The sequence below is a fragment of the Phocoena phocoena genome, chromosome 1, assembly GCF_963924675.1.
Source record: "Phocoena phocoena chromosome 1, mPhoPho1.1, whole genome shotgun sequence".
Lineage (NCBI taxonomy): Eukaryota > Metazoa > Chordata > Mammalia > Artiodactyla > Phocoenidae > Phocoena > Phocoena phocoena.
In genome coordinates, this window is record NC_089219.1 from 111869058 (window position 1) to 111889762 (window position 20705).

Genomic DNA, 20705 nt, shown 5'->3' on the forward strand with positions numbered 1-20705 from the left:
GGACAATATTGGAGGTCGGAATATCAGTTTAGAAGCTACTGTGAAAGTCTAGGTGAAAGACCGCAATGTCTTCTTCACCTAGTAAGAAATGGGTTTGAGAGACATTTAGAAGAACTGACATGGCATTCAATAATGTACTGAATGTAGAAGGTGAAGGAGAAGGCAGAGTCAAGGGTGACTCTTGGGATTTTGTCTTAAACAGCTGGGCAAAAGGATCACTGGAGAAAAAGTAGGTTTGGGAGAGGGAAAAAAATTTGACAGACAGTTAAAAATCAGATACTTACACATTTTAGACGCATTAGAAACAGATTCATTCCTTATCCCTTTACCTCGTAACTCCATTTCTGTTATTATACCATAAGAAAATTAACCAAAAGGAATAAAAATTATACGAAGATACACAGTTATGCCATTTACAAAGTAAAAAAACTGTTAAAAATGCAAAAGTTCAAAGTTGGTGACATGGTTGAACAATTGGCATATTAACCCTTTGGATTTTTAGAATAGAAAGTACTCCTATGTGGACCTGATGACACAAGGAAACGTGCATATGAAATTATATATATATATATATATATATATATATTTATATATATATTATTTATTTATTTATTTATTTATTTTGCGGTATGCGGGCCTCTCACTGTTGTGGCCTGTCTTGTTGCGGAGCACAGGCTCCGGACACAGGCTCAGCGGCCATGGCTCACGGGACCAGCCGCTCCGCAGCATGTGGGATCTTCCCGGACCGGGGCACAAACCCGTGTCCCCTGCATCGGCAGGCAGACTCAACCACTGCGCCACCATGGAAGCCCTGAAATAATTTTTAAAGGACCCTCAAATGACATACATACACAATGACCACAAATGCAGATATATGCATTAACAGAAATTGGAACAGAAAATTTGTAGAGGTATAAACTACTAAGTGTACTGTTTATTAGTTTATTTTGTGAAAGATAAAGGTGGGATATGCCATATATGTGCTTGCAAATCAACAAGTCAGGCAAGTCTGGTCAGTGTTCTCAGGATTCAAAGACCATCCTTTTAATTCCTACCTGGTAAATGATGGAAGTCAGGGATGCATTTATCATGACCACACCATGTTTCAGGGCTTTCACTACATTGTAAGATCCATTCACAGTAGTCAGCTGCTCTTCAAAATACTCTCTTGGGAATTGGTACATAATCCTGAGATTCTGAAAATCAGCCCAAAATCAACACAAACCTGAAGACATGCTTTTTCCCTAAAGCCATCTTAATCCCAAAGCATTAAAAAAAAAAAGTGTGGCTATGCATTCTGGGGGTTAAAGAAACAAAAACAAAATCTTTGCTCTCCCTCACCAAATTCTAAGTTGGAAAGATGTCATTTTAAAATGGTACTAGTTTTTGAAAGATCCATTAATGGCAAGTAATCAAAAATAGGAAGAGTCGAAGCTTATATAAATTTTAGTGTAATCTGTGCTATTCCATAAATTGACAGTTCTCAGGGGAAAAAGAAAAGGACACTGGAGAGTGACTACAACACTTCACATTTAATGGTCACACTATTACTCTCACCACTATAAAACTCTGGTGACCATCTCTGAAATGAAGTTGTAAAATGAGGATCCCCTCCAAAGTGTTATCATTGGTGTCAACTTCATCTCTCTTCTATAATTCTAACCAGATTATATCTTTTACTTCTGGTTTAGCATTCCTCAAGGATAGAACTATTTAATAATAATAAAGTAGTAACTTGCATTTTCAAAGGTAAAATCTAGAAGCAAAAGAAAAAAAGTCTTCCTAGCCAAAAAGATTTCCCACTCAAGGAGTTATCCTTAAAGGGGCTAGAAAAATACAAAAGAGAGACTCACATCTGAAATATAGACTTTTGTGCTGCTTTTATCAAATACTTCTACTGTAATAACATACACCTGCCCCACCTCTAGACTCCAACGGTCTCCAGGTTGGACTGTGAAACCTGTACACAAATCAAGAAACAAAAATATTAGAAGAGGCCAACATTTTTCTACAATGAATTTAAAAATACAAACTTTAAAAAGTCATTTAAAGAGCAAAACTCAATAATAGATGGAGATGGTTTCCAAAGTAGATCCTTTAGTTGCCTCTATAAAATTGTATAATAATTTGGGTTTCCAAAGATCCTGGCTTAACTTAGCTCATCTCAGGTATAAAGGAAACACTCTCACTTATATCTGTATACAAATGCCACTCCACCCCCAAACCCACAATTTTGCTCATTTCTGATATGTCAGGCAAGATTTCAGCTGATTTCAGTCAGATTCATTGTTTCATATGGCTTAAGGACATTAGGTTTCTTTTTTCCTTGTATAAAGTCTCTTTTTCTAACCCAACGTTGTATTACATGGAGCTTCATGTTTTATAACAATGTCTCAAGATGCTTTACTCTTGCAGACAGCATTTAACCGAAACAATGTGAGAAAACATGTCAAGTAAGGTTGAATTTGAAATTAGTTAAGTCTCAAAATGAAGCACTCTAGTCTTTAATGCACTCATTTCAGTGAAATACTTTAAGCTATTCAGCTTTCTGAAAATTATTATCTAAAAATACCTAGAAATCCAGGCTCTACAACATATATGGTGCAACTTGGGAGTCCAGACAAAGATCGCATATGGACATCTTAATTTTTGCTTAAGGAAATTTTATGAGCTAGTTGGGTGAAAAGAGAAATATGAGTTACCAAAAATAAATAAATAAGCCCACAAATGAAAGCAAATAAAAGTTCTATCTTTTATTATCCACTGGAAAGCAAAACTTAAATGTGTATATTCTGAGAAAAATCTGAGGGCTCAGCAATCACAGGAATCAGGTATTCTTGAATTTCAAATATGAGGAAGATGAAATGAGAGAAAAAAGATCATGCTCCATGTTTTTAATATTCATTTAGCTGTGGAACTCTTTCCTCCTGCAAAATTCTTACATAGGAGCCCATTATGGAAAGCAGGACAAAGTGGCATTGCCCTGGCTAAAGAAATGGTCAGTGGTGGATGGAGAGGGAGGGAGAGGCATGACTTGCCATCCAGCCCAGCAACTTGCCTTGGGCTCTGCAGACAGTTTTAAAAATCACTAGTTGATTTTCTATTATCTGTGGCAATCCTTTAATACCAAAATGTTTTCTCTTTGTCACCAAAGATACTTCTAGGTCACACATCATACTACCCATTATTCCCTTTCGTTAAATTTTAGCAGGGGACTTCCCTGGTGGTCCAGTGGTTAAGAATCCACCTTCCAATTCAGGGGACTCGGGTTCGAGCCCTGGTCGGGGAACTAAGATCCCACATGCCGCGGGGCAACTAAGCCTAGGTCGCCGCAACTACTGAGCCCATGCGCTCTGGAGCCCCTGCGCTGCAACAAAGAGCCCGCCCCCCGCAACTAAGACCCGACATAGCCAAAGAAGTAAATATTTTTTTAAAATTTTAGCAGAAATAAAAATTTATTCTGTTAGCCTATACACAATCTAATTAGTAACGTATTTTCCTCTCAAAAATATACTACATCCAAAAGCTAAGAAGAAATTATTTCTGCTCTGAGAAATATACTTCTGAAACGACTTAATGGAAAACACTCATTATTTCAAAGTACACTAATTTAGAAGTTCTATTAATTCAGTCATGCACTAGGCTATAGTTTAGCACTACATTATCTATAGTGATAATGAAAGCAAAATATTTAATCTATTTCAGGGATCAAACTTTTAAAGCTGTCCCAGTACTCCAAATGAGCTACTAATATACATACAATTGATATGATAATTAAAATTACTTTTTATCTATTCATCAGAGCAAATCTTTTAAACACTGTAGGCAACTCTGTGCCAATCTAGGTTTGGTTTTGATTACGTACTGTATTCATAAAATATAAAAGCTAGAAGGAATTCAGGAGTACATCATTCCTTTCGCTTTTACAGACAAGGAAATGGATCTCGATAGGTCTCTACACCAGTTCATTCCTCCATTAACAGAATAAGATATCTTCCTTTCACCTAATCCTTCCATCTGTTCTGAATCTCATTTTCTCTTGCCCCTCAGAAATCTTACTCCATCAGCTGGCCTTCTTTTCTTCCATATCTCTGCCATCTCTCTGTTTAACTTATAGACATATTCAAGTTTCTCTTAACTTAAAAAAGTTCTCATGCCTTTTTCAAAGTTCTACCTTTTTGCCTCCTTCTTTTTAAAGCCAAGCTGTTTTTATTGAAAAAGTGATCCAAGACTTACTGGTTACTACAGTCTTTCAGTCTTTATCTTAGTCTTTATCTCTGCCTATTTCACCTGAGGAACATTCTCTTTGTAAATTCCTCACTTGGTTATCATGAAACCTCTCTCCTGGTTTTCCTACTACTTTTTTTTTTTAAGATTTTTTTGATGTGGAACATTTTTAAACTCTTTATTGAATTTGTTACAATATTGCTTCTGTTTTATGTTTTGGATTTTTGTCTGCAAGGCACGTGGGATCTTAGCTCCCCGACCAGGGATAGAACCCATACCCCCTGCACTGGAAGGTGAAATCTTAACCACGGGACCGCCAGAGAAATCCCTCCTACTACTTTTTATATTTTATTTATTTATTTATTTATTTGGTTGTGCTGGGTCTTAGTTGTGGCAGGCGGCTCATTAGTTGTGGCATGCAAACTCTTACTTGCGGCATGCATGTGGGATCTAATTCCCTGACCAGAGATCGAACCTGGGCCCCCTGCAGTGGGAGCACGGAGTCTTATCCACTGCGCCACTAGGGAAGTCCCCTTCCTACTACTTTTTTTGTTGTTGTTAATTTTTGTTTTTAATTTTTATTTTTGGCTGTGCTGGGTCTTTGTTGTTGCACGTGGGCTTTTCTCTAGTTGTGGTGAGCAGGGGCTACTCTTCGTTGTGGTGCATGGGCTTCTCATTGCAGTGGCTTCTCTCGTTGTGGAGCATGGGCTCTAGGCGTGTAGGCTTCAGTAGTTGCAGCACACGGGCTCAGTAGTTGCGGCATATGAGCTCCAGAGCATGCGGGCTTCAGTAGTTGTGGCTTGCGGGCTCAGAAGTTGTGGCTCTCAGGCTCTAGAGCACAGGCTCAGTTGTTCCGTGGCATGTGGGATCTTCCGGGACCAGGGCTCCAACCTGTGTCCCCTGCATTGGCAGGCAGATTCTTAACCACTGCGCCACCAGGGAAGTCCCCTCCTACTACTTTTTAAACATTCTTTCTGGGCCTCCTTAAAGTCCCTCCTCTTCCATATGAACCTCACAAGCTAATATTCCACAGTTCTGTCTTCAGCTCTCTTCTCCTCTCACTCTGTATATTCCCCCTAGGTGATTTTGTCTACAACAACAGCTTCAACTATCACCTGGCTATAAACTGATAACTTTCAAATATCTGTCTTCATCTTGAATCTTTCTCCTCCAGATGCATTTCTGCTTGGATGTCTATCCCACAGATACTTCAAGTTAACATGTGAAAAACTAAACTAGTTTCCTTTTCCCTTAAACCTGCTCCTTCTTTTATATTACCCATCTCTATGAACAACGGTACCACCAGCCACCCTAAGGCAGGTGCTGGAACAAACTATGAATAGTCACCATCCATGTCAAGAGATAAATGTAGTATATTTTAATAGTTACTACTTTGAAATAAATAATGATATGAACTGAGAATATGAAAAAAAATCATGGTAAGTCTGCCTGGGGAATTCAGGGTAGTGCCTGACACACAGCTGGGGCTCAGTAGATATCAAATGTCTTAGTTTACTTTGTAGGCACTATTGTATTTGTTCACAAATGTCCTAGGCACCTTAAAATGACTAGAGAACAAACAACTTTGAACCAAACCTCTCCTGAGTGTTTTAGACAAATAATATAATCAGCTAATTAACAAATACTATTCTACAAGAAATACTGTACCTTTCAAGACTGATAGGTTCTTACTCAGAGTTAAGCCTACTAAGCCCTACATAATTACTCCCTCTCCTACTCTATTACCTCTTCTACTACTTTCCCCTTATTCTTTGCACTCAGCAGCAGTGTCTTCCTTGCTCTTCTGTAAACATGCCAAACATGCTTCTGCTTCAGAACCTTTGCAATTGCTATTTCCTCTTCCTGGAGCTCTTTCACCCAGATATCTGTATGGTTCATTGCTCTGATGTGGCCTTATCAGAGAGGATTTCCCTAACTACCCTGAGTAAAATAGTCTGTATGCTTAGCACTTAGAGCAATGTTGAACATATAGTAGAAATATAATAGATATTTGCTGTATAAATTAAGTTATTTGAGATTCAAAGATTCAAAAATAGGAAATATTTCAATATCAAACACTGAGAATTTTATGAATTTCCTGAAAATTTCAGTTTTCTGAGAATTTTAATCTTTATACTGTTTTGTTTTCATTGACTATAGTAGCGCTCTATGTATCTCTCTTTGTTCAATCTTACAGAGCAGGTTTAGTGAATTTTTATTTATTTATTTATTTTTGGCTGCACTGGGTCTTCATTGCTGCACGTGGGCTTTCTATAGTTGTGTCGAGCGGGCGCTGCTTTTTGTTGCGGTGCGCGGGCTTCTCATTGCGGTGGCTTCCCTTGCTGTGGAGTGCGGGCTTCTCATTGCGGTGGCTTCTCTTGCTGTGGAGCACGGGCTTTAGGCACGCGGGCTTCAGTAGTTGTGGCACACGGGCTCAGTAGTTGTGGCTTGCGGGCTCTAGAGAGCAGGTTCAGTAGATGTGGCGCCCAGGCTTAGTTGCTCCACGGCATGTGGGATCTTCCTGGACCAGGGCTCGAACCTGTGTCCCCTGCATTGGCAGGCGGATTCTTAACCACTGCGCCACCAGGGAAGCCCAAGTTGAGTGAATTTTTAAAAATTACTCTCAATTTAACAAATATTAATTAAGTAGCCACTTCAGACAATACCATCTTTTCTCAATTATTCATGTGAAAATAGGAAAGAACAAATTAAATAACATTTACACAAGTTCCTCCAAACTGTTTTCCCCAGTCTCCTATTTATAATTTGATTGAGGTTGCACATAAGCTCTGAAGTCAACAGATTCCAAGTTCCAACTACTCTTCTGTACCTACCCTTTGTTAGAAATTATGACAAAAATAATTTATAGTGCTTTGTTAAAAATAGAACCTATAGAAAATAAATGTAGTAGTATTATAATCATGCTTAACTAATTATTTTACCAAGGAACATGTATAGCATGCTCAAGGAAATATAGATTGGCAGCGAAAACTTGAGCAAAAGGATACTTTTATGGATAAAGACAAGGTTAGCGTGGCCCAGTTGGACAGCAGTCACCATAGCTGTTTTCTCATCCAGTAAAGCCACTTTCCCAGGAAGAGACATATTACATGAAACTCTGTGGTTTTGCAATTCCAGTGTATAATGTTCCAGGGGAAATTTCACCTCTGTAAGACATGAAAGATACATAAATGTAACCAGGGCAGCCATTCCAACGGACAATGGTGTATTGTTGGATTATAAGAGGAAGCAGGTCTAAATAAGAGTACAATCTGCTTTTAATTTCCCTCACTACGATGAATTTCTACATGTAGCCATTTTGAGGAGAATACTATATGAGTTTATTGTTGGTATTGCTTATATTCTTAAAACTCAGTGAACTGAGAGTAGGAGGAGGGATCCTCACTAAAGTAAGTAAAGGACTAATGTTAATGGAGCAAATGCACACTTTATAAATTCAGTGGGATTTTGGGGGTCAATAGAGTATTAAGTTTTTTAGTTAATGAACTGAGTTTCTCAATAAACACCTTTTGCAAAGATCATTCAAGTCCCTTCTGGTAAAGTTTCTTCACTTGCCCTCTAAAGCTAGTAAACTTTTGGTTGTTGTTTTAATAGACAATTCAGATGTCTATGGGCACTGAAGCTAAGCAGCATTAGCCTGTTTAAGACATGGAGACTATCTCTGCTCAGTATTAGCTCAAGTACAGCAATTAAGGGATATAGCTGATCTTTGAACAATGCAGGGGTTAGAGGAACTGACACCATCCCCCACTCCCTGATCACCATGCAGTTGAAAATCCGCATATTAGTCAACCCTCCGTAACCCCAGTTCTGCACTCATGCACTCAGCCAACCACGCATCCTGTAGTACTGTAGTATTTATTGAAGAAAATCCATGTATAAGTGGACCTGCACAGTTCAAACCCATGTTGTTCAAGGGTAAACTGTACTTTATCACAAAATCTAAAGACAGAAAGAAGTATTTTGCATACATAATGTGGAGTTGCTTCTCTTGTCAGCAGAAAGGATTTGGGAAATGTTAGTCTTAGGAAAAGATATTTACCTGTCATTCTTCCCTGAACCATTTTTGCAACTCGATATTTAATATATGCTCCTACTAAGAGATAAATATCATGGGATGGTATAAGAAATATATTCTCCAAAACAAGCAGACGTATCAATGCTGCTGCCACTTTCTAAAGGAAGAAGGAAAAAAACACAGTTTCCATAGGCAAAATCCTCAAGGTCATCTTCCTCATTAAAGTTTACTTTTTTTTTTTTTTTTTTTGCGGTACGCGGGCCTCTCACTGCTGTGGCCTCTCCCGTTGCGGAGCACAGACTCCGGACGCGCAGGCTCAGCTGCCATGGCTCACGGGCCCAGCTGCTCCGCGGCATGTGGGATCTTCCCAGACCAGGGCACGAACCCGTGTCCCCTGCATTGGCAGGCGGACTCTCAACCACTGTGCCACCAGGGAAGCCCTAAAGTTTACTTTTAATAAGTTTCTTCTAAAATATTTTATCAAGATTTAAAAAATGCTTTCTTAATCACAGATCATAATTTCAGTTAGCCTTAAAAAGTGATCATGGGACTTCCCTGGTGGCACAGTAGTTAAGAATCTGCCTGCCAATGCAGGGGACATGGGTTTGAGCCGTGGTCTGGGAAGATGCCACATGCTATGGAGTAACTAAACGTGTGTGCCACAACTACTGAGTCTGTGCTCTAGAGCCCACGAGCCACAACTACTGAAGCCCGCGCGCCTAGAGCCTGCGCACCTAGAGTCTGTGCTCCGCAACAAGAGAAGCCACCGCGATAAGAAGCCCGAGCACTGCAAGGAAGAGTAGCCCCCGCTTGCAGCAACTAGAGAAAGCCCGTGCGCAGCAACAAAGACCAAACACAGCCAGAAACAGATAAATTAATTAATTTTTAAAAAGTGATCATGTCAGCTCGGTGCTTTGTGACCACCTAGAGGGGTGGGATAGGGAGGATGGGAGGGAGGGAGACGCAAGAGGGAAGAGATATTGGAACATATGTATATGCATAACTGATTCACTATGTTATAAAGCAGAAACTAACACACCATTGTAAAGCAATTATACTCCAATAAGGATGCTTAAAAAAAGTGATCATGAATATTAATACTATATTAACTTTCTAAGTCACTCAAACAAAGAATAGAAAATGACAAGCTTTCTAAAGGAGAAGAGTAGGTAAATAAAAAGGCACTACGCTAAAATGGAAAAAGGTAAGACTTAATTAACGGTATGCCATGGAAACTCTTTTTTTTTTTTTTTTTTGCGGTACGCGGGCCTCTCACTGTTGTGGCCTTTCCCATTGCGGAGCGCAGGCACAGCGGCCATGGCTCACGGACCCAACCGCTCCATGGCATGTGGGATCTTCCCGGACCAGAGCACAAACCCATGTCCCCTGCATCGGCAGGCGGACTCTCAACCACTGCGCCAGCAGGGAAGCCCCATGGAAACTCTTTTAACCAACTTCCAGTGAACTGAATTAGATTAAGTTACTCTGTATCCCTTGTTGAACGTATTGATTCTTGTGAAGGCTTACCCAATACAAGGTTAATAGGCTGCTCTCTAGATGTGCACACACCTTCCTGCCACTTGAATTAAACGCTTACCAAAATGACATTTGTTTTTCCCAACCCTGTTTATGTCAGTTGCACTTTTAATTATAATTACATTAAAAAACAATTATATGAAAAGAGTTGTTTCTATAAAAATTTAAATGTTTTGAAAAGAAGTTAAAGGTAAGCTGCTAAAATGTACTGCTATCAAATTAGGTGTAGGTGAGAAATGTAAAAGATTGGGGGAAAATCCTTGAAAAATATAGAATCCTGCATTCAAATTGTTTCACAAATGTGTAATTTTTCACTTGACCATAAAATAAAATGAAAAAAAAAGAAACTAGAAGCTGTAATTTATGCAAGAACCAGTATGTATATTTCTAACCAGTGAACTCACAGCCAAAGTTCTTGGACCTACACTTCAAAGGATTGGTGAATAAAATGCAGTTACATGTTTTAAGAGAAAATGTCAGTTGTAATTGGGTAATAACATGTTTAAGGAAGACAAGTTTGTAAAAAATGTTTATCCATTTCAAATGACTTTTTCAATTGGCCCAAATCATATCAGCTTAGAAGGCTTCTACTAAGAAAAACATAAAAACTATATATTCCATAGGCAAGACTATTAAATGAAAGTTTATAGCACAAACATTTTACCTTATAGAAGGGTTCAGAAATTCGAACTTTTACAACAGCAGCACCAGTTCTAATCCCAGACACCAAAATCATATCCCCTTGTTTCTCTTCCTTTTCCATCTCAGCTATATATACAGGGGGAGAATATTCTGCTTCAGAGTATTTCAAAATCCTAAAGAGATAAAATAAGGATTGTTTCTAGTAAATTAATGAGTCTTCTTCCAAAAGGCTCTGTGAGACTTTAAACATAATCTCTTCAATGTCTATATAGTGTCAAAAGTTTTAAATTTCCACCTGGACTAGATAGAAGAAAAGTACTTAATATGCTTCTGGCTAAAACTGTTGTAGGACTAAAACTTGCATTGTCTGAGAGCTATTACTTGGTACTGAAGACAAAACTTCATACTATTATCCACTCACTGTATTTCGGCATGCATAGATAGCTTGAACAATAAAACTGGCAGAAGATACACCTGACAAATAATTGTACAGTCCTGAGCTCATGAACTCCTCTGCAGTGGCTCAAATTAAACTATCATAAAGGTACCTAAATCCATGCCATAGGTCATTCTACCAAAGACATTTCCCCCTGATAAATTTATCTGTTCAAAAAAGTTCCAGATAGAAAGATTATCAAAGCCCACACAAATGATTGCTGTTCAGTGTGGTACCCAAAGGCAGATGTCTCCTTCAAAGTTAGATGGTTATGTTTGATTTCAAGGTTACCTAATTTTGCTAGACAGTTCTTCTCTTGCTGATTCATTATCCTGGGCAATGCTCCACTCAAACGTCATCCCTGCCAAACTACTAAAAGTATTTCCTGTAGAGCAAGCCAAAAGCAGACAAGACAGAATCACATATTCAAAAATATTCAGGTATCTTTAACAAGAAAGGGAAACCTAACTAGAAAATTACTTTTAGGCTTCTTTCATTAACAAATAGAAGCACTATCATTAATGAATTAAAACACAAATACCAGGAAGACCCCTACACGAACAATGTAAGTACTGTTGTCGTATAAGCCTTCTAAAAGTGAAAAGGACTCTGATTAAATTCTGGTTGACAAAATTATGGCACTCTCTCTGTTCCTTTCGACATAAAGGCCACCTTATAGTCTACCTCAGGGTTGACAGGTATCTCTAAATCCTGATCCCTTCAATAAAAATTTTTATATAAACTAGAGTTGAATATTTCTAATACCTTAATTTTTCAGATTAAAAAAAATCACTCTTTACTAGTTTACAAAGAAAGAAGCAATGCATTTAAATGTTCTTTTTTTTACATATTACATTAATATAGTATATTAAAAGCATGTAAAATCAGTCTCAAGAAAGATAAGCTTAAAATTATAAAACTTTTTCACAGGTTTACATTTAATTTTCCTGGCCTATGGAAAGTAGACTGATCAAAACAGAACTAAAAATAAATTCCGAAAAATGTTCTTAATTGTTGATCTAGGGACCATTAAAACTCAGTGGCAGAATCTGGATTTTAATTAGGAAATTTTAATGAAAGTATGTAGCTAATACATCAAACCATACTCAGAATTATTAATTCCTCATGTACATGAACTTCATATGAGAAAATAAATATTATTTCCAATCTACTTTTATCTCTCAAATTGCTGTTTCCAAATGCTAAACACAAAGGTGTTTATTCTATTTAATTTTGTTGAATCCTTTGACATTCTTTACCTTCAGCATCCAATGCCCTCACCATCAGTTCCAGTGGTGAATCATCTACATAGAGTTCCCGGGTTCGAGATATAATTTCAATGCTGTCTATCACATCAACCTTAACATCACAGCGCAGTTCATGGTCAGTCACTACAATGAACCCCAAAACTGAGAATTTAGTTCAACAGGTCATGAATCTTTTAAATGTCTCATACACTCAGGAGCTTATTCTAAATACTAAGAAAAAGAAAGGTTGTAACAGTTCCTTTCAACCTGTGGAAGAAAACAGCATAGCAACAAAATATAAAGGCATTTGTTTACAAAAAGAGACACTAGACTAGTGATTCCCAAATACTGATCTATAATGATGTTTTCATTCATCCATGGAAAAATGAGAAAAAATAAGAATTTTAAGACAGTAATAAAATTAAATATATTCACTTCAAAGGAATATACTTTATCCTTACATTCTATATTACTTTTTAAATTTTTTATTTATTTATTCATTTTTAGCTGTGTTGGGTCTTTGCTGCTGCCTGTGGGCTTTTTCTAGTTGCGGTGAGCCGGGGCTACTCTTCGCTGCTGTGCGCGGGCTTCTCATCACGGTGGCTTCTCTTGCTGCCAAGCACGGGCTCTAGGCACGCAGGCTTCAGTAGTTGTGGCACGTGGGCTCAGTAGTTGTGGCACACGGGCTTAGCTGCTCCATGGCACGTGGGATCTTCCCAGGCCAGGGCTCCAACCCGTGTCCCCTGCATTGGCAGGAGGATTCTTAACCACTGCGCCACCAGCGAAGTCCCTGTATATTACTTTTGAAGTGTTAAAAAAAATTTTTTTAATGAAATTATGGTAAGAGTAGATTTTTAAAATATATTTATTTAGGAAAGTAAGAGGGTGGTAACCATATGTCAGTCCTGCCTGCCAATAAATTTTTCTCTCTCACTTTCTTTCATTTTTTTTTTTTCTGGACTGTGAGATTTAAAAATCTGAGAATCAGGGGCTTCCCTGGTGGCGCAGTGGTTAAGAATCCTCCTTCCAACGCAGGGGACACGGGTTGGAGCCCTGGTCCAGGAAGATTCCACATCCCGCGGAGCAACTAAGCCCGTGCGCCACAACTACTGAGCCTGCGCTCTAGAGCCCGAGCGCCACAACTACTGAAGTCTGCGTGCCTAGAGCCCGTGCTCCACAAGAGAAGCCACTGCAATGAGAAGCCCCTACTCGTCGCAACTAGAGAAAGCCCGCGCCCAGCAACGAAGACCCAACACAGCCAAAAAAAAAAAAAAAAAAAAAGTGAGGAAGGGGACTTGCGTTGTGGTCCAGTGGTTAAGAATCCGCTTTCCAATGCAGAGGACGCGGGTTTGATCCCTGGTCGGGGAAGTACGATCCCACACGCAGCGGGGCAACTATGGCTGTGCGCAGCAACTACTGAGCCTGCGCGCTCCAGCGCCCGCGCGTGCCACAACTAGAAAGAAGCCTGTGCGCCGCCACAAAGATCCAACACAGCCAAAATAAATAAATAAAATAAAGATGTTTAAAAAAAAAGATAAGTGAGGAAGGAATGAGGGAAAGAGAAAATCACCATTAGAACTCTACAGTAATAACTGCTACAGTCAAGATTCATAGATAAATGCAAAAACTAGTGAATGAAACTTTAAAGAGAAACAGGATATATCAAAGTATCTCCCCCAAATATTTATTAGTTACTGTGGTGGTATTTAATGTATGTCCACAAATTCTTTGACACACCTCCCTCCAGGAGGTGAAGATTCATTTCTCTTCCTTTGAATGAACTGAACTTAGTGATCATTTTTAATGAACAGCATATGGAGAGAGAAAAATGGTAACTTTACAGTGGATAAACCTGATAGGCATTACCTTAACCAAGTGATCAAGGTTAAAATCACTAGTGATAAGTCATGTTGATATCATGTACCCCCTGATATAATGCAATAAGAAGGCTTCTTCACTTCTGAGGTTTTCCTTCTAAAAATCTATAACAAAAAAAGTGTCAAGGTCATGAAAGACAAAGAAAGGCTGAGAAACTGTCACAGATCAGAGGAGACTAAGGTAAGATAACAATTTAGTTTAGTAATGTGGTATCTTGGAGTGAATCCTAGAGCAGAAAAAGGACATTAGTGGAACATTAGGGGAGACTGGGTGAAGGGTATATGGGAAATCTTTGTACTATCTTTGCATCTCTTCTGTAAATCTAAAATTATTTTAAAATAAAATGTTTTAAAAATTAAATTAATCTTCTACTTGACTAACATTTAACTGAAGGGACTTCCCTGGTGGCTCAGTGATTAAGAATCCACCTGCCAATGCAGGGGACACGGGTTTGAGCCCTGGTCTGGGAAGATCCCACATGTTGAGGAGCAACTAAGCCCATGTGCCACAACTACTGAGCTTGTGCTCTAGAGCCTGTAAGCCACAACTACTGAAGCCCGCGTGCCTAGAGCCCATGCTCTGCAACAAGAGAAGCCACCACAATGAGAAGTCCACGCACAGCAACAAAGAGTGGCTCCCTCTCACCACAACTAGAGAAAGCCCGTGTGCAGCAACGAAGACCCCACACAGCCAAAAATAAATAATCACTTAATTAAAAAAAAATTTAACTGAAGAGCAGAACCTGAAATTAAAAGAATTGAAGACCAAGATATGAGACCTATGGACAAGAACCAAGAGAAGTTGAAATCTCACAGAATCTGTTAGTAGAATATACCATTAAGGAAATCTTCTAGGGATGGCAAAGGAAGGAAAGAAGGGTGAGCTTAAATAATATACACTAGATAATCAGGCATTGGATAATATAGCATCAATTAAATGTGAAATTAAATTCTTCTGTGGAGAAATGTGAAGCAGCTGTGACCTTACATAAATAATATGAAAAACCTTGTGTACATAATGCCTATCCATCTGACTACTTCAGTAGCAGAAAGCTTTTCAATATAGGGCCATTGACCATAAAGAAAAAAAAAACTACCTTATATGATTTATAAGTAAATTTAGAGTGATTAGGAGAAATATCAAACATTTAACTTACCTGCTTTTAAAGATAAAAAGAAACAAATAACTTTAGTAAATAATATAATGAATATTCTTATTTACATGTCCATATTACTTCAGGTTCATACAGTAATGAGGTAATAAAGAAAAATTTATGAGGCAGAGAAGAGGAGAGGTGATCCAGGAAGAAGAAGGAAGGAGAAAAAAATAAGAGAATGAAGCCAAGACTGAGAGAACCAAAGGGATGCAGTGCCAGAGGCAAAACCGAGGGAGCAGAAATAACAAATATTTCTGCTCTGATTCTCATATTTATCCTAGCTTCCAAATCAACTCCTCTTGATTTTATGATTACAACTCACTGCAGCAAATAAGTATTTACTGAACATTAACCACATGCTGAGCACCGCCAAACGTACTGATCACCCCATTCTACTCTCTCCACCGAAATCATCCAGTTGTCCAAACCCTTTCCTCATCCTCCATGTGAGCTATTTTACCTAAAATTATACCCTCATCTCCAAACTCCTCTACCTGTCCTGTACCTAAGTTTGAAAATCTAGATATCCCACTACAAAGAGACATATTCATAGACTACCTCTGGAAGGATACAGAAAAGTGGTTGTCTCTTGGAGAAATGAGATTAGAGACTTACTTTTAACTATATAAACTTTTATATATATATATTTTTATAACCTTTTATATTCTTTAAAGATTTTACTAAAGGAAGGTAACACCTAGTCAAAACAAAACAAACAAAAAATCAAAAGAAATCTGGCACTCTTACCAAATAGAATATGCCCACCTTGTCTCTCACCTCTATCCATTTTCTCTGTCATAACCCCTAATTTTCTTTACTACACTATCACCAAAAACATCATAATCAAAATCCTAAGCACCTAAACACCAATGGAGTGCTTAAATCTTTTAACCCTTACAGAAGCCTTATAGTTAGTAGGCAATTCAATAAATATTTGTCAAACAAATGAACAGTTTCTCTTAAAGCATGCTCTTCCCTTTCAAAACGTTCCTTCCCCCACCTCCCATTTCACAGTACCAGTTCCCATTCAGATGAGAATGCACCTGGTAGGACACCAAGACTGCCATTCATTACTGGGAGTCTCCATCATCTATGTACACAATTGTTATTAATAGCAAAATTGGGAAAGTTGATTTGAAAGATATTTAACTTTGGAATATTTACAAGTCAGATGAAACAAAGCTGAGAGCCAGATTTGACATTTTCCCTAGCAATTGTGTGAATGAATCTTTCAATATCAGAATGAATTCATGTAGTTAAGAGTAATTACATTAAAAATAGCATATGTGACCAAAGCAATGCTTTTTTTCTGACCTTGGTATCCTTCTCTATCTATTGTAGCTGCCCTGCATGATATGGTCCTCAAAGATTCTCATCTTTGAGATCTCATATTTCATTGATTCTAAGACACTCATTTTTTTGACATTTTAACATCTCTGAAATTGGGATTTTATAACTGATGACATCTTAGAATTGTCAGCCAGGCAGCAGTCGTGACATAGTTGTCATTGAATGCATATGTGAGAACTTTAAAAGGGCAAACATCAAACTTGCAGAATGGGTATTAGTAGTTGGAAGAAAACATGGTGAACAATGGTGGAACACTCTTTTTCCCTTGGAACCAAATGGTTAAAGAGACAGGGTGGGAAAGGTGGTGACTCAGATGTGCTAGGAACCTTTTCAAAGCTGGAGACAAAAACAGACCAGCTCTATATAATTGCAAAGCCAACTCATGAGCCCAATACTAATACCTTTTAGGTGGTTTTGGTTTTAAGTGATTCTTTTAAGAAATGCTATGTCACTAACAGTCTTGATGGCACAAAGGACAATGTTGTGGGGATAAACACAGACACTGATGATTCCCAGTCAAAAAGTGATTCAGATGAGGCAAAATGTTAAATTTGTCTTAGGAATATTTTATCCAGTTAATTTTATTTATATTTTCCTTTTTATCAGGCATGAGAGTGATACATAATAAAAATAACCATCTAAGTCAAAGAGCTCTTCAGTAGGTATAAAGTAAGAATTCTAAGTGAAGAAAAGCATAGTTTAGTTGGCAATGTTGTTCTTTCATAGTGGTACATTAAAAATAGCTTTACAATAGATGGCATCTTCAATAATAAGAAATATGGTATACCAAACATCTTGAATTTCTCTTTAAGAATATAGTATAGATATATAACTTATCAAAATATTTAAAAGCCATACATTGGGACTTCCCTGGTGGCGAGGTGGGTGAGAATCCGCCTGCCAATGCAGGGGACATGGGTTCGATCCCTGGTCCAGGAAGATGCCACATGCCTCAGAGCAACTAAGCTCGTGCGCCACAACTACTGAGCCCCCGTGCTGAAACTACTGAAGACCGTGAGCCTAGAGCCTGTGTTCCGCAACAAGAGAAGCCACCACAGTGAGAAACCTGCCCACTGCAACAAAGAGGAGCCCCTGCTCGACGCAACTAGAGAAAGCCCACGCACAGCAGTGAAGACCCGATGCAGCCAAATATAAATAAATGAAAAAAATAAGTAAATAAAAATAAAAGCCATACAGATATTTCTGGCCTATCAATATGACAATATCAAGTGCCAGAAACTCAGGGATACAAAGAGCCCTGCTCTGATTCTGGATACAAATAGCATTTCTCTTTTTAAAATTTAATTTAATTTAATTAATTAATTTATTTTTTGGCTGCATTGGGTCTTTGTTGTGGCATGCGGGCTTTCTCTAGTTGCGGCGAGTGGGAGCTACTCTTCATTGTGGTGCACGGTCTTCTCATTGCGGTGGCTTCTCTTGTTGCAGAGTACAGGCTCTAGGTGCGTGGGCTTCAGTAGCTGTGGCACACGGGTCCAGTAGTCATGGCTCACGGGCTCTAGAGCGCAGGCTCAGTAGTTGTGGCCCACGGGCTTAGTTGCTCTGCAGCATGTGTGGATCTTCCCGGAGCAGGGCTTGAACCTATGTCCCCTGCATTGGCAGGCGGATTCCCAACCACTGTGCCACCAGGGAAGTCCCACAAATAGCATTTCTTAAGCTGCTCTGGTCTAAAATAAACTAGTGCAGTGCTTCCCAAACTTTAGTCTGTATGAGAATCACCTGGAGAGCTTGTTCAAAATACAGATCCCTGGGTTCACTCCAGAGATTCTGATACAGCAGATCTAAGGTGGGGCCGAGAATTTACATTTCTAACAAGCTCCCAGGTGATGCTTATGATGCAGATGCTAGATTCATAGATGACACTTTGAGAAGTACTAGTTTTTATACTGCCTTTTGCCTCACTCAAGACCAACCTCAGACCTTAACACCCAAGCTAGCTCTAATAGTTCCTTCCTTTCACCACTGATTCAAACAACCAGCTTCCACTCTGTATCAGGCACCATGCCAGGGGCTGGATGTACCAAAAAAGAAAAAAAAAGAAAAAAAAAGAAAAAAAATCACAGAATAGGATGTCAAAATTGCAGGAATCCTTTTTTCTACCTCTTATCATTTGAAGCCAACACCGTCTCTGTTAACCATCTATAAAAGATATCAGATTATTCTATTCTTGATGAACTGTTACATAGTGTGTTTTGTCTCAACATACCTATCTCTCGAGCAAGAATAATACTGCTGAGGCGTATTGGTTGGGTAGATTCAGCAATGAGCACAGCTTTTTGGGAACATAAGGTGCCATTTTCATATAAAGGCTCAACAGTTACTGCATCATGATGGGTGGAATGCCTGCCAGAATAAAATACTTAAGAGTATGAAATAAGAATGTGGGTTAAAATTAACTTTTGGTATAACATAGATTCCTATAGTTTTTCCATGTTACATACTACCAGGTGTATTTAAATGATTCTTTAAAATAGAAACATTGCTTAGGGACACAAGATTTAAGTGGGAGAGGCTGATCAGAACATTTTCCAGTGATCCCTTGTGCCAAGTTACATTCCTCCCTCAATATTTAAAATAAGATTTTTACTTTCTTCCCTCAGTATGTAAAAATAGGATTGATGTTGTTTTTCCAAAAATGAGAGACCTGGCTTCTCACACTCTGAGGAATGAATTTCCTCTGATCCTAGAAATTGGGCTGCTGCTTTCTAAGGTGGAAATGTTGCCCAAATTATGAGGTGTGAGTCCAACTCAAAATACAATTTAAAAAATCATTAATATTTTTAGATGGATGGAAGGAATGGCTTTCAATGCTAGATTCATGCCTTCCATCATCCTCAGTCAGGAAATAAATCACACTGGATCATCATATAAGCCTGATTCCCTTGTACTTCCTCATAAAATGTGAGGTGAACTTCTTACACTCTGGACAAACCTTAGTGCTTCTCATAAGTGATAGTAAAGGGAAATCTACTCCAGTTAGGATGAGCTCTCTGATACTTTGGAACCCACTTCCGTTAGGTTCCCTCACACCTTAGGAAACCACACCACCTATGTTTGGGTCCTCTCACACCAGAAAATCATGTCTTTCCACCCCCAGTCAGAAAGTCATCCCCCCAGAGTTGATTCCCCCAAAGTTGAGTGTACACTTTGAGAGTACTCTCATATAAGGGGGGAAACATAATATTACAGGCAGATCTCATCTCCACCCAAAATACATCTTCTCATATTACAAGAAGTTTATACTTCATGGTGTCTATGCCTCGATTCATTCATCTTTAAAATGGGAATACTACTACTTCATAAGACTGTAAAAACCAAATGAGTTAACACATGCAAAGTGCTTAGTTAAGTATGCAATAATTAGTTGTGTTTTTACACTGAAAACCCCACCTTATTTAGTTTGTAGAGAACTCACAACCTAAGCCTCTCTAGCCCCTCAATAAATTTCCTCACACCTTGGGAACTTCCTCTCTAGCTGTTTACACTGAAAGTTCTTCGCATTGGGTAGCCATCAATGCCTGAGGCCTCCAACACAGGGCTTCCTTGCGCTCTGACAGCTGTTCACACAGTGACTACCCCTTCCAACACACAATAAGAAGGCCAGTCTCACACCCTAACTGCTCATATAAGGCCCCACACATAAGCTGAAGACATCCCACACGAGGACAGGCCACTTCAGAAGGGCTGGCCACTGCACTCCCACTGACACCCCACTCCCAGCCCCTACGGGCAAGGGGTTCTTCAGGCCAGAGTGACCGCAAAGCATTCCTGTGGCGTCTCCAGTTGAGGAACCCCTCCCATTCTTCCTGGGTGGCGTTGGGGGTCATACCCTCGTGACCCTCCACCCCTCACCAAGTGTAGCAGCCCCGCTGCGCCTCCAGCAGGAAAGGAACCCGGCCTGGCTCCCGGCCAAAGGGCAATAACACCTGTGGCACGTTAAGTTTGTTGGCCAGGGTTCCAAGCAAAAAGAGAAGCAGCAACAGGAGGCACTGCAGAGGCAAGCAGAACAGCCCGTCGCTTCGGGGCCCGGGTGATCCAACAGCCTTCATGGCAACCGCCAGCTCTCGGTTCCCGCTCAACTACAGCCGCGCCCTCAGCCCCACCGTCAGCCAATCCGCAGGCGTGACGTCATCAGGAGGCGGGCCTTCGTTCTGCGGGGAATTATGGGAATGTTTT

The 20705-nt window shown here is 39.3% G+C and overlaps 1 protein-coding gene across 1 annotated transcript in view; it reads right to left on the bottom strand.

Annotated features, from left to right (window-relative positions):
* NUP210L (nucleoporin 210 like) overlaps positions 1 to 20509 on the bottom strand; it is an 82926-nt gene extending 62417 nt beyond the window's left edge. Inside the window, exons 1-10 of the mRNA XM_065882220.1 lie at positions 20382 to 20509; positions 18736 to 18872; positions 12140 to 12271; positions 11172 to 11265; positions 10467 to 10617; positions 8291 to 8423; positions 7236 to 7394; positions 2573 to 2641; positions 1854 to 1960; positions 1056 to 1196 (exon numbers count right to left, since the gene is read on the bottom strand). Of these exons, the coding sequence (XP_065738292.1) occupies positions 1056 to 1196; positions 1854 to 1960; positions 2573 to 2641; positions 7236 to 7394; positions 8291 to 8423; positions 10467 to 10617; positions 11172 to 11265; positions 12140 to 12164 (879 nt within the window). The 5' untranslated portion in view covers positions 12165 to 12271; positions 18736 to 18872; positions 20382 to 20509. The remainder of the gene's footprint in view (positions 1 to 1055; positions 1197 to 1853; positions 1961 to 2572; positions 2642 to 7235; positions 7395 to 8290; positions 8424 to 10466; positions 10618 to 11171; positions 11266 to 12139; positions 12272 to 18735; positions 18873 to 20381) is intronic.
* Between the last annotated feature and the right edge of the window lie 196 nt (positions 20510 to 20705).